Source organism: Carcharodon carcharias, chromosome 4 (genome assembly GCF_017639515.1).
Source record: "Carcharodon carcharias isolate sCarCar2 chromosome 4, sCarCar2.pri, whole genome shotgun sequence".
Lineage (NCBI taxonomy): Eukaryota > Metazoa > Chordata > Chondrichthyes > Lamniformes > Lamnidae > Carcharodon > Carcharodon carcharias.
In genome coordinates this window covers 38,470,877-38,483,856 of record NC_054470.1, presented here as the reverse complement: position 1 = coordinate 38,483,856, position 12,980 = coordinate 38,470,877, and the positions used below count along the sequence as shown (strand labels likewise).

Genomic DNA, 12,980 nt, shown 5'->3' with positions numbered 1-12,980 from the left:
AGAAGAGTTTGTGTAGACATAGTCAATCATATGCCCATTGAAATGAAAGAGAAAATTGTCAACAAAATCATCGACAAAAAGTCAAAAATTATGTGTCGATGAATCATCCACTCTCGCTGGAAACTCGACTCTCATCATTTTTTCGAAAGCTGGTATAGAAGGAATTATGAGGCCGGTTATGTTTCCTTTGGACTTGATTGAGCTGCAAAGCACAACAGCACAAGCCATTAAAGGGGAAATTTTAAAATACTTGCTGCATTTAGCTTCACCAAAGAGCTATTATTCAAAGTGTTGATCTGCTTTTGTAGGGATGGCACAGGAATCAAAGCTGGTGTTGGAAAACTACTACAAATGGACTTTCCTATTGTGATATTATGGCACTACCTCAACCATAGACTGGAGCTTGCTGTTAATGAAGCTTTAGAGGTCACCGCAGGTAGAAATTACTTCAAGCCTTTTTGGATGCATTATATTTATTGTATAGTCAACTACCAAAAAACTCGTGAACTGAGTGCTCATGACAATGAATTATACATTGTACTTCAAAAAATCAAAGTGTTCAATTTAAAGTGGATAGCATAAATGTGGACAGCAGTCAGTGCAGTCTGGCAAACATACCCTTCTTTGACAAAACATTTCGAGGAGGCCTTACAAGATTGGTTGAGAGTTGGAAGTGAATGTGTTAAAATTCAAGGACTACACTCAAAGCTGTGTCCTGTAAATTTTATCATAAACCTTTCTTTAACTCTGGATGTGCTGACAGAACTGAAGAACTTGTCTGAGATGTTACAAGAATGAGAAATGACCATTCCAAATTAGACAATCTAATGAAAATATACATCAATAGAATCAAAAGTCTATAAACAGGCTCAGGAGTTCACTCTGAAGAAGCCCAGAAGGCTTAACAATCCATGATGTTCAAAAACAGCAAACTAAACAATGCTGGAAAAAGACCCAGAATCAACTCGTCTTAATTCATTCAAGCAGTTGTTGACAATATGGGGACCAAACTATTCACAACTGCCTTAAACAAAGCTGATCAAAGCACACATGAAGAAAGGGCTTCTGATTATGAGAAGTTAATTAACAATTTGTTGGTTTTGAATGCTGAAAAATGGCAAGAGAATCCAGAGAATCCCTACTTTGGAGAAAAGGAAATAAGAGCATTGGCTGATCAACTGAGAATCAATCAACTGGAAACATACTTGGGATTTGTGGAATTCAAAGCTTCTGAAGGAAAAAACATAGCTAGAAAACTCAAAAACTCACCCTTGCAGTAAACATCTTGGCTGTAAGTAAAGCTGCCTGCAAAAGGGGATTTAGTGCGATGAATAACATCATTACAGTGAAGTGGACTACCCTTACCAGTCATCATGTAGTGGACTTGCTATTCATTTCAAGTGTGGGACCTCCTTATACTCAGTGGAATCCAATGCCGTATGTGAAATTGTGGCTGGGAAAGGGCCGATGTACAGCACATTCATCTCAAGTTATCGCACGACGAGAACGGGGAGAACAGTGAGATCAGCTTCACGGGCCAGTGTGGGAGCTTCCATAAGGTTAGTTTAGGCTTTTATTCCAATATTAAAGTTTTATTCTAGCATATTGGTAGCTGTAAGTATCAAAGTTATGCAAAGAGATCCATGAAGTTAAGTATCTAGGAGTGGAGGTGGGAAGGGGGATTTCGATACCGAATTGCTGATAAGAACCAGTAAGAAATTTGAGTTACTTTCACACCTGCATGGCAGAGCCCTTCTAAGATCAGCTGATCCCCCATCCGTGAAGTCATTCCACCCCTCCTTCCTGGCCCGGTATGGTCTTTCCCCTACCTGTCTCCCACTCCCCACTCCTGCCCTCCACTGCAATCTCTCAGCTCCATGGCTGCAGTTTTCAGTGCTGGCCTTCCTGCACAACAATGGGAAAGAGATGGGTGATGTATTTAGTGAGGACGTTTCAGACAAAAGAATTAGATGGCTGTAGGCATAGCTGTCAGTTATTGGGCAGGGTTGGGGGGGAGGATGTTCAGAGAAATATAGTTTTCAAAAGGGGACAGTAATGGTCAGAGAAATTTATAGAAATGGAGATGAATGAGGCCATGAAAGGTTTTAAATACAAATAAGAGCATTTTTAAAATTGGAGACTTTGGGGGGTTGGGAACCAGTGTAAGTCAGCAAAGTCTGGGCTGATGTTGAGCAAGGTTTGGGACATGAGTGGGATACAGGCAGCGAAGTTTTGGTTGAGTTTAAGTTTACGGAGGGTGGGGATGGGAGGGCAGTAAGGAGAACAATGGAGTAGTCCAGGCTTGAGGTGACAAGGGCACAGATGAGGGTTTCAACAACAGTTGCGCTAAAGTGGGGGCAGAAGTGAATGATGTTAAGGAGGTTGAAGTAAGTAGACTTTGTGAGGATTTGGAGATGAAAGCTCAGCTCAGGGTCAATGCAGTAAGTGCAGCTATTTTTAGCGGACGATAATTTTCTATCAAAATAACTGTGAGGCTAATGGTCCTTACCATTAGAAACGCACAAATTTTACAGCAACTTCAAGCAAGGGCTAATGCGCGGTTAACTGCAGAAATCCAGAAGCTGCTAGAGATTTGCCACCCAGCTATTAGCTTTGCAAAAATGGCATCTTGCTGTGTGCCTCACCATTGAATGGCATGAAGCTGCAGCACTTGCACAACAGAAACAAACTAAACTCACCTCAGACAGTTAGCTCCTATCCTTTTCGGTCTAAGTACATTTCTAATAATGTAATAAGTGGGAATTACTGCCAAACAATCTCCCTATTACATGTCTGGATTCTCATTTCTTCAGCTTTTAAAGATGTTAAATTTTAACTTGTTCTTTTACTTGTTTGTCTCTCTTTCCAATCTATAGTTCCCTCTCTTTATTTCACTTTCTGATTTGACATTGAATTAATTCATTCCAGCTAATTAGCCCTGGTCCACAAAGGATCATAGGCATCTCTTTCTCTTCATTAGAGAGAGACAATGGGTTATACATATACCTTGAGGGACACCATTCCACAAACCTGGGCAAATTGAGGAGGCAGGTTTCTATGAACTACCACAGCCAGTGCTGAGATTGAACCCATGCCATTGATGGCATCCTGCTCTGCTCATCTAGTTGACTGAGCTAACCAACACCACCGCCCATTCTAGCTTATGCTTTCTTCATAGTCATTGTGCTATTAATTGCAGAATTCTTCAATCTGGTTAAGGGGATGCAGAGCTGCTTGTCCTGATTATTCGGGCCCGATACCTGTTCCCCTTGCTGCGATGTTATTTGCTCAAACTTTCAGCAACTTGTTATGCAGATTTGAAAACCTAACTAATGGCACATATCTTGGATTCACTCTGACAGTTATTTGCCACCCAGCTATTAGCTTAGCAAAAATGGCATCTTGCAGTGTGCCTCACCATTGAATGGCATGAAGCTGCAGCACTTGCACAGCAGAAACAAACTAAACTCACCTCAGACAATTAGCTCTTATCCATTTCAATCTAAGTACATTTTTAATGATGTAATAAGTGGTAATTACTGCCAAACAATCTCCCTATTACAAGCCTGGTTACTTATTTTTGATGAGTTATTTTTGATGAGGAAGGACAAAATGCTTTTAATTTTTTCATATAACTAATTAAAACATCTTCCCAGGATCTTAATCAGTAAGGCTCTCTCCCTCTCCCTTAATGTTACTCCATAAGGTTATGTATCTCAGTAGCACTTTTTTGCGTACCACAGATATTATAAAATTACATTAAAGTTTTGATAACAGTCAGGAATATTAAAATATTTAGCCATTTTTCTACTTATATCTGGGGTCTGAATGGGCAAGAAAGGTGAGAGAGAGACAAATAACTTTCATAACTTCAGGATTTGAAATTATTTTGGTTAATTTGAAATGTATAAGCTTTGAAAATCATGAAGTAAGCTACATTTGATGTGTTAATACTTTATTTTGCATAATTTGTTGATATTCTGAAAAACGCTTTGATAATATCACGCACATGTTTTGTCTTAATTTTTCGTTCTTCCCTATTTACCATAGAATAGTCCAATTTGTCACAAGGGTATTTTAAAAAAAAAAGTCAAAAATGGAATGTTGCTTTAAGCTGTTTTGATATCTGGAATTCTCCTTTCTATTGCACATGTAACTCTTTCCACCCCATGTTTCTCTCTCAATTATTTTCTCCATTTACCTTTAGAAAGTTGCACTTTTGTTTTGCTGTAGATTTTTAATTATTAGCTTGAACCAGATGAATGGTCTCACAATGATTTACAGTTTATCAGGGCTGTTACCAATTATTCAAGTCTTTGATCAGCTGCAGTTTATCACTCTGGTACCTCATGGTTTTACTGAGCAGCTAAATTGCAGAAGAATAAATATAGGCATGCAGGTGCAGCAAGCAGTTAAGATGGCAAATGTATGTTGGCCTTCATTGTGAGAGGACTTGAGTACAGGAGCAAGGATGCCTTACTGCAGTTATACAGGGCCTTGGTGAGACCACGCCTGGAGTATTGTGTGCAGTTTTGGTCTCCTTACCTAAGAAAGAATATACTTGCTATAGAGGGAGTGCAGCGAAGGTTCACTGGACTGATTCCTGGGATTGTCGTACCAGGAGAGATTGGGTTGACTTGGCCTGTATTCACTGGAGCTTAGAAGAATGGGAGGGGATCTCATTGAAACATATAAAATTCTAACAGGGCTGGACAGACTGGATGCAGGGATGATGTTTCCTCTGGCTGAGGGGTCTAGAACAAGGGTCACAACCTCAGGATACGGGATAGGCCATTTAGAACTGAGGTGAGGAGAAACTTCTTCACTCAGGATAGTGAACCTGTGGAATTCTCTACCACAGAGGGTTGTGGAAGCCAAGTCACTGAATATATTTAAGAAGGAAATAGATAGATTTCTAGACTCTAAAGGTGTCAAGGGGTATGGGGAGAGAGCGGGAGTATGGCGTTGAGTTAGAGGATCAGCCATGATCATATCGAAAGGCAGAGCAGGCTCGAATGGCTGAATGACCTACTCCTGCTTCTATTTTCTTTGTTTCTATGTTCATATGGGAATGGAAAGGTGGAGTCTGATGCTGAGAAGGGAAGGTAGTTTAGCTTCTATATTTGCCTTCAATTCTCATGAGTGAAGGAGTTCATCAATTCCAATCATTATCCAGGTACTGCTTTGGAGTGTGCATGTATAGTATCAGGTCAGGACAGCATGGAGCTTGACCATGTTGTTCTCAAGTAGCTGACACTTACTGTATGGGGAAATACATGAAGAATGACCAAACACAACTAATACTTGTGGAGAATTATGGCAGCATGAGTCAACATCTTCAGGGTCAGTGCAATAAATGCAGCAGTTTTTACTTTTGGAAAGTTCCATATGTACTGCACGCAATGCAGATCCTTGCTTGCTGGGTCAGAAAATTGGGCTTCTAACTTACATGCCACTGTGGCTGTATCTGATTTTCTGTTGGCTGTTTTCTCTGTCCAGACAAAAGCCATGCGTAACCCCTGTTTTAATACTTAAATTGTGCAGATGAGGTCCCAGGGTAGATTTTCGACTTTGGCTTTTCCCAAAGTGAACTCCTTACCCCCATACAATGGCTGCATCTATTTGAAACTGACCTCAACTACTTTGGAGCTTCTCTTAAAAATCTACATAAGAACTCCAATAGTTTTGTGAATAAGAGAGGGATTGCAATCCATAAGTGTGCAGGTGATCGTTGACCTCTATAAATCAAATGCTTTTTCAAGGGACCCCGCCACTACTGTTGTATTCTGCAGCAGTCAACCGTGCTGAAATTTACTGAGTACCACACTGGAATGACTGGTTTATATTTTGGGCAGCCTAGAGTTACTTTCTCAGGACAGGAATACAAAATTGAATACATGGTGGTGATACAATGAAGCCCATGTCACTACCAGAGATACTGTTGCGCTTTCTCAACAATCACCTAGTCAATCAAATCTAGCAGTGACAAACTCTGATCATGGGGCCCTAACAGAGACTCAGTGGCACCGGTGTCTGTATTTGTCAGAGAAATCTGTGTTGTCCTTGCTTCCTCAGTGCTTTGCAGCTGTGCTGCAGAAAGTCATGAGGATGCCAGTTGCTTCATAATGTTTTGCATTTGTATAAATCTATTTGCTGGTCTGTAGTTGCGTCAGAGGTGCATTGCTGAATATTCTGATACTGCTGCTGCAGGTAGATGCAAAGAAAAGCTTCTGCTTCTGCATTGTCTTTCTTAGAAGACAGATTCAGTAGGAAACAAATCCTTCTCCATGTTATTGGCGAACAATGTAGGTTCATAATTGTTCCCTCTTCACCTTCTGCCACTTGCTTCTCTTCACCCGAGTTATGTTTCAACCAGTGCCCAGAGCTTGTCACAAGATGCTGTGATGTGATTGTACTGGTTCTGCAACCCACAGGAGAAGGAGAACACTGAGATTCAGACAGTGGCTACGTTGTCAGTGACTTGAGTTGATTTAGCCCCCACCTGTCCTTGTTCTCTCCCAGTAGTAGTGGATGCTCTTAGCCTGTGAGCAGAGTGCATTGAACAGGTTAGATAACCTGTGGGCAGAGCAAGCTCCCATGTCCTATAGGTGTTTCATCCTGGTACAGATTTTTTCCATTCATTTGCACGCAGTTTCTGCTGCTACCAAAAAGTTTATACTGTCATTTACCCTACTGTTGGCTGCAGAACCCTCCTGCAAAAAAAAAATGTTGTGTTTCTCTAGATTACAACAGTGACTATACTTAAAAAATAATGCATTGGCAACAAAAAGCGCTGGAATGTCCTAAAAATGCAAGTTCTTTGTGAGTAATCTGTGAAGAGCTCTGTAGGTTAAAGTTTTATCTTCCAGTATCAATGTACCATATGTCTTAAATAGAATGAAAGTGGATAGTACAGGGACAGTGCATTGTGGTATTGTAGGGTATAGCAAATGTGAGTTATAGTGGACTTTGCCTGGTGTGGCATAGGAATATACATGTACAGTAAAGTAAACTTGGCACTTCCAATGCCAGAGAATTTTTTCCTTATTTAAATGAGGCTGACCTAGATGAAGGCATTTATCTTCACAGGATGCTTAAGCCTCTAGTTGTAGAGTGAGTGCCCCACTGCTTCAAAGAGGAATAACCTCCTTTGACTCACCTCCTCTTCAGGTTCTCCAGTGTAACAGGGCTGAATAAGAAATAAGAGCAGAAGTAGGCTATTCTGCCCCTCAAGCCTTCTCCGGCATTCAATAAGATCATGGCTGATCTGTTTGTGTTTCAGATTCAACATTCCCATTTACCTCCAATATCCTTGGATTCCCTTGCCTAACAAGAATCTATTTATCTCTGCATTAAAAATACTCAATGACCCTGCCTTCACCACCTTGGGAGGCAGTGGTTTCAAAGTTGCACAACCCTCTGAGAAATTTCTCCTCATCTCTGTCCTAAAAGGGCAACCCCTAATTTTAAAACAGTGCCCCTAGTTCTCGACTCACCCACATCCACCTTGTCAATACCATTCATGATCTTATATACTTAAATCAAGTTGCCCCTCACTCTTTTAAGTTCCAGTGGAACCAAACCCAGTCTGTCCAACCTTTCCTCATGAGTCAACCCGCTCATTCCAGGTACCAATCTAGGAAACCACCTCTGAACCACCTCCAATGCATTTACATCCTTCTGTAAATAAGGAGACAAAACTGCACATAATATTCGAGACATGGTTTCACCAATGCCTTGTATAATTGAAGCATAACATCCTTTCTTTTATATTCAATCCCTCTTGTAATAAAGGATAGTATTCCATTAGCTTTCTTAATTACTTGCTGTATCAGGATACTAACTTTTCATGACTCATGCAGTAGAACATCTAGATCCATCTGCACCTCGGAATTCTGCAGCCATCCTGCGTTTAAGTAATGTTCTGCTTTTTCATTCTTCTTGCTGAAGTGAACAACTTCACATTTTTCTACATTTTGCTCCATCTGCCAGATTTTTGGCCTCTCTCAACCTATCTATATCCATCCGCAACCTTATGTCCTCTTCACAACATACATTCCCACCTACCTTTGCGTTGTCTACAAATTTAGCTACCATGCCTTCACTCCCCTCATCTAAGTCATTGATGTAAATTGTAAAAAGGCCCCAGCACAGATCCCTGTGGGATTCCACTCAGAAAAAGACTCATTTATGCATACTCTCTGTTTTCTCTCAGCCAGCCAATCTTTTATGCATGCTAATATGTTGCCCCTACACGATGAGCTTTTATTTTCCACAGTAACCTTTGATTGTGGCACCTTATCAAATGCCTTCAAGAAATCCAAGGAACAGCACGGCTACAGGCTCCCCTTTATCCATAGCACATGTCACTCCCTCATAGAACTCCAATAAATTGATTAAGTAGGATTTCCCTTTCACAAAACCATGCTGGGTCTTCCCAATTACCCTGAGTTTCTCAAAGTACCCAGCCAAGTACTTCCTTAATGATCGATTCTAACACCTTCCCCATGACAGACGTCAAGCTAACTGGCCTGTAGTTTCCTGTTTTATGCCTCACTCCCTTCTTGAATAGAGGGGTTATATTTGCTACTTTCCTGTCTGATAGAATGTTTCGATAATCTAGCAAATTTTGGAAAATTAACATCAATGCATCTACTACCTCATAAGCCACCTTTTTTAAGACCCTAGGATCAAGTCTATCAGGGCCCAGAGACTTTTCAGCCCGCAGCTCAATCAATTTGCTCAGTACTGCTTTCCTAGTGATTGTAATTTCACCAAGTTCCTCTCTCCCTTCCACCTCTTGGTTTACACTTATTACTGCAATGTTTTTGGTATCCTCTATAGTGAAGACAGAAGCAAAATATTTGTTCGTTTCATCTGCCATTTCCTCATTATCTGCTATTAACTCCCTATTTTAACGCTGTCTAAAGGACCAACATTCACTTTACTTTTTTCATTTTTAAATACCTGTAGAAAATCTTACATTTTTACATTTCTAGCTAGCTTTCTCTCATACTTGAATTTCTTTCTCCTGATTAACCTTCTAGTCATTCTCTGCTGTTCTTTATATTCCGACCAATCATCTGTCCTCCCACTCATCTCTGCGCAGTAATATGCTTTTTCCTTAAGTTTGATGCTTTCCTTAACTACTTTAGTTAATCACGGATGGTGGGTCCTCCCCTTAGAATTTTTCTTTCTAGTATAGTCTAATACTTACCCTGAGTATTCTGAAATATCCCCTTAAATGTCTGCCACTGCTTTTCTATTGATCTATCCCCTAGCCTAGTATCTTTGTCCACTTCAACTAGCTCAGCTTTCATGCCCACATAGTAGTGCTTGCTTAGGTTTAAAATACTAATCTTAGACCCACTATTCTCCCGTTCAAAGTGGATGTAAAATTTAATCATATTGTGGTCGCTGCTATCGAAGGGTGCCTTCACTCTGAGACCTGTTTTTTCACTAGATATTGGTGTTTAGCCTGCCCGAAGCCCTCTATAGTCCCTTTCTTCGGTTCAAATCTGGACGCTAAACTATACCCAATGCTGCTCCTGACATGTCCATCCACCGGTCCGACGACAATTACGGAACGAGGGCTGCGCTGGGCTGCGAGACCGTGGCAGAACACAACCCCGCCGCCGCTGATGGCCCACTGCACCCCACGGACACCCAGCCCCAGGACCCGTCCCCAGCCAAACCACCCCCCCCCAGCGATGATCAACATGGTGAAGCATTCACCCACCAGCCGGGAGGGGAGCGGCAGTACCCCCCGAGCCCGCCTGACCGAAGCCATGAGACTGCATGGAGCCAACACTGAGACCCCCTTACCCGGGGGTCCCCGGGATGGGACACACCCAGGGATGGTGACGGAGGAGTCTGGGATGCCCTCAGGTTTCCAAGTTGCTGTGATTCAGTGATGCCAGCTCTTTTACACTCTGCCCAATGCTGGAATCTTACCTATAGCCTTGAAAACAACTGTTTTGAAGCTCCAATTCCAGCAAAGAATGGTATTGCGAGAGAAAAAGAACATTAGTTCATTTATTGTGGTACTGAAGGTGAGATGTGGGACTTGCTGGTTTGGAAATGTGTACAAAAATGCAAGTGGAAATGCTCAGTCCATCTTGGCAAAGCCTCCCAGCAGAAACAGCTGATGTGCTAATACTTAGCAGGTCACGTTTACATGTTGGCTGAAAGGATAATTGTCTCTTGCTCTTCAATATATTTGGTGGTCAAGATATGGGACTTTTACATAGTATTAAACAGTGTTTACAGCACAGAAAACAGGTCATTTGGATCAACAGTTCTAGGTCACTGTTTATGCTCCACATGAGCCTTCTCTGACTCTTCTTAATCTAACACTATTAGCATATTCTTCCATTCCTTTTTCCCTCATGTGTTTAAAGAGGTTCCCCTTAACGACATCTATACCAGTCGCCTCAATTAGTCCCTGTAGTAGCAAGTTTCGCAGCCTAACCATTCTTTGGGTAAAGATGTTTCTCTTGAATTCCCTATGGATTTAGTAGTGACATATTTATGGCCCTTGGTCCTGGATAAACTGAGAGAAATAAGAGATAAACTGCAGAAATTAGGGGAAGGAGAAGGATCAATGACTAAGGAAGAGTTCACAAAGATGAAGCAGGAACTTGAAGCTGAGTACTTGGCTATATTCAAGAAAACCGTTACCATGCATGAGGTTTTTTCGTGTCGTGTAGCTGCACATCCAGTTCTTCGAAATGACTTAAACTTTCATATCTTCTTGGAATATAATCAAGATCTGAGTACTCGTGGAAAAAATAAAAAGGAGAAGCTGGAAGATTTCTTTAAGAATATGGTAAAGACAGTTGATGAAGTTCTTGTTGGAAGTGTTAAGGATGTTGATGATTACTTCGAACACGAGAAAACCTTCCTTCTAGAATATAATAACAGAATAAAGGATGCAGCAGTCAAGGCAGACAAATTGACAAAATCGCACAAGAATGTGGCAGATGACAATAGTAGAATTAGTTCAACACTGTACACTTTAGGAACGCAAGACTCAACAGATCTATGCAAATTGTCTCCCCCATAAGTGGAAACATCTTCTGTATGTTTATCCCATCAAGACACTTCTTAATTTTATAAACCTCTATCAGATGACCTCAGTCTTCTCTCTTAATTTTTTTTTATTCATTCACGTGATGTGGGTGTCGCTGCCCATCCCTAATTACCCTTGAGAAGGTGGTAGTGGGCTGCCTTCTTGAACTGCTGCAGTCCATGTGGTGTAGATACACCCATAGTGCTTTTAAGAAGGGAGTTCCAGGATCTTGACTCAGTGACAGTGAAGGAACAGCAATATAATTCCAAGTCAGGATGGTGTGTGGCTTGGAAGGGAACTTGCAGGTGGTGGTGTTCCCATGCATCTGCTACCCTTGTCCTTCTAGGTGGTAGAGGTCATGAGTTTGGAAGGTGCTGTCTAAGAAGCCTTGGTGAGTTGCTGCAGTGCATCTTGTAGGTGGTACACATAGCTGTCACTGTGCATCAGTGGTGGAGGGAGTGTATGTTGAAGGTAGTGGATATGGTGCCAATCAAGCAGACTGCTTTGTCCTGGGTGGTGTCAAGCTTTGTGAGTGTTGTTGGAGCTGCACTCATGCAGGTAAGTGGGGAGTATTACATCACACTCCTGACTTGTGCCTTGTAGATGGTGGACAGGTTTTGGGGAGTCAGGAGATGAGTTACTCGCCGCAGAATTCCCAGCCTCTGGCCTGCTTTTGTAGCCACAGTAGTTATATGGCTGGTCCAGTTCTGGTTAATAGTAACCCCCAGGATGTTGACAGTGGGATATTCAGCGATGGTAATGCCATTGAACGTCAAGGGTGATGGTTAAATCTCTTTTGTTGGAGATGGTCATTGCCTGGCATTTTGTGGCATGAAAGTTACCTGTCACTTATCAGCCCAAGCCTGGATGTTGTCCAAGTCTTGCTGCATTTGAACATGGACTGCTTCAGTATCTGAGGAGTCCCGAATGGTGGTGAACATTGTGCAATCATCAGAGAACATCCCCACTTCTGACCTTCTGTTGGAAGGAAGGTCATTGATGAAGCTGCTAAAGATGGTTGGGCCTAGGACACTACCCTGACGAACTCCTGCAGTGATGTCCTGGAACTGAGATGATTGACGTCCAACAACCACAACCATCTGTCTTTGTACTAGATATGACTCCAATCAGTGAAGAGGTTTCCCCCGATTCCCATTGACTCCAGTTTTGCTAGGGCTCCTTGATGCTACATGGTCAAATGCTGCCTTGATGTCAAGGGCAGTCACTCTCATCTCACCTCTTGAGTTCAGCTTTTTTGAACATGTTTGGACTAAGGCTGTAATTAGGTCAGGAGCTGAGTGGCCCTGGTGGAACCCAAACTGAACATCAGTGAGCAGGTTATTGCTGAGTAAGTGCTGCTTATAGCACTCTCCATGACACTTTCCATCACTTTGCTGATGATCGAGAGTAGACTGATGGGGCAGTAATTAGCCAGGTTGGATTTGTCCTGCTTTTTGTGGAATGGACGTACCTGGGCAGTTTTCCACATTGCCAGGTAGATGCCAGTGTTGTAGCTGTATTGGAACAGCTTGGCTAAGGGTGCAGCATGTTCTGGAGCACAAGTCTTCAGTATTATTGCTGGAATATTGTCAGGGCCCATAGCCTTGGCAGTATCCAGTGCCTTCAGCCATTTCTTGGTATCACGTGGAGTGAATTGAATTGGGTGAAGACTGGCATCTGTGATGTTGGGGACCTCAGGAGGAGACCAAGATGGATCATCCACTCAGCACTTCTGGCTGAAGATTGTAGCAAATGCTTCAGCCTTATCTTTTGCACTGATGTCCTGGGCTTCCCCCATCATTGAGATGGGGATATTTGTGACGCCTCTTCCTCCTGTTAGTTGTTTAATTGCCCACCACCATTCATGACTGGATGTGGCAGGACTGCAGAGCTTAGATCTGTCCATTGG

General features: G+C 42.1%; 2 protein-coding genes across 5 annotated transcripts in view; both read left to right on the top strand.

Moving 5' to 3' along the window:
- The window catches only part of LOC121277288 (dual specificity protein phosphatase CDC14A-like), a 237,217-nt gene that overhangs the window by 38,727 nt on the left and 185,510 nt on the right, over positions 1–12,980 (top strand). The window lies entirely within an intron of this gene.
- LOC121277112 (sorting nexin-6-like) lies at positions 10,570–11,065 on the top strand. The gene has a single exon (XM_041186135.1). It carries the CDS (start codon positions 10,604–10,606, stop codon positions 11,063–11,065), a length of 462 nt encoding a protein of 153 aa, XP_041042069.1. The 5' UTR covers positions 10,570–10,603.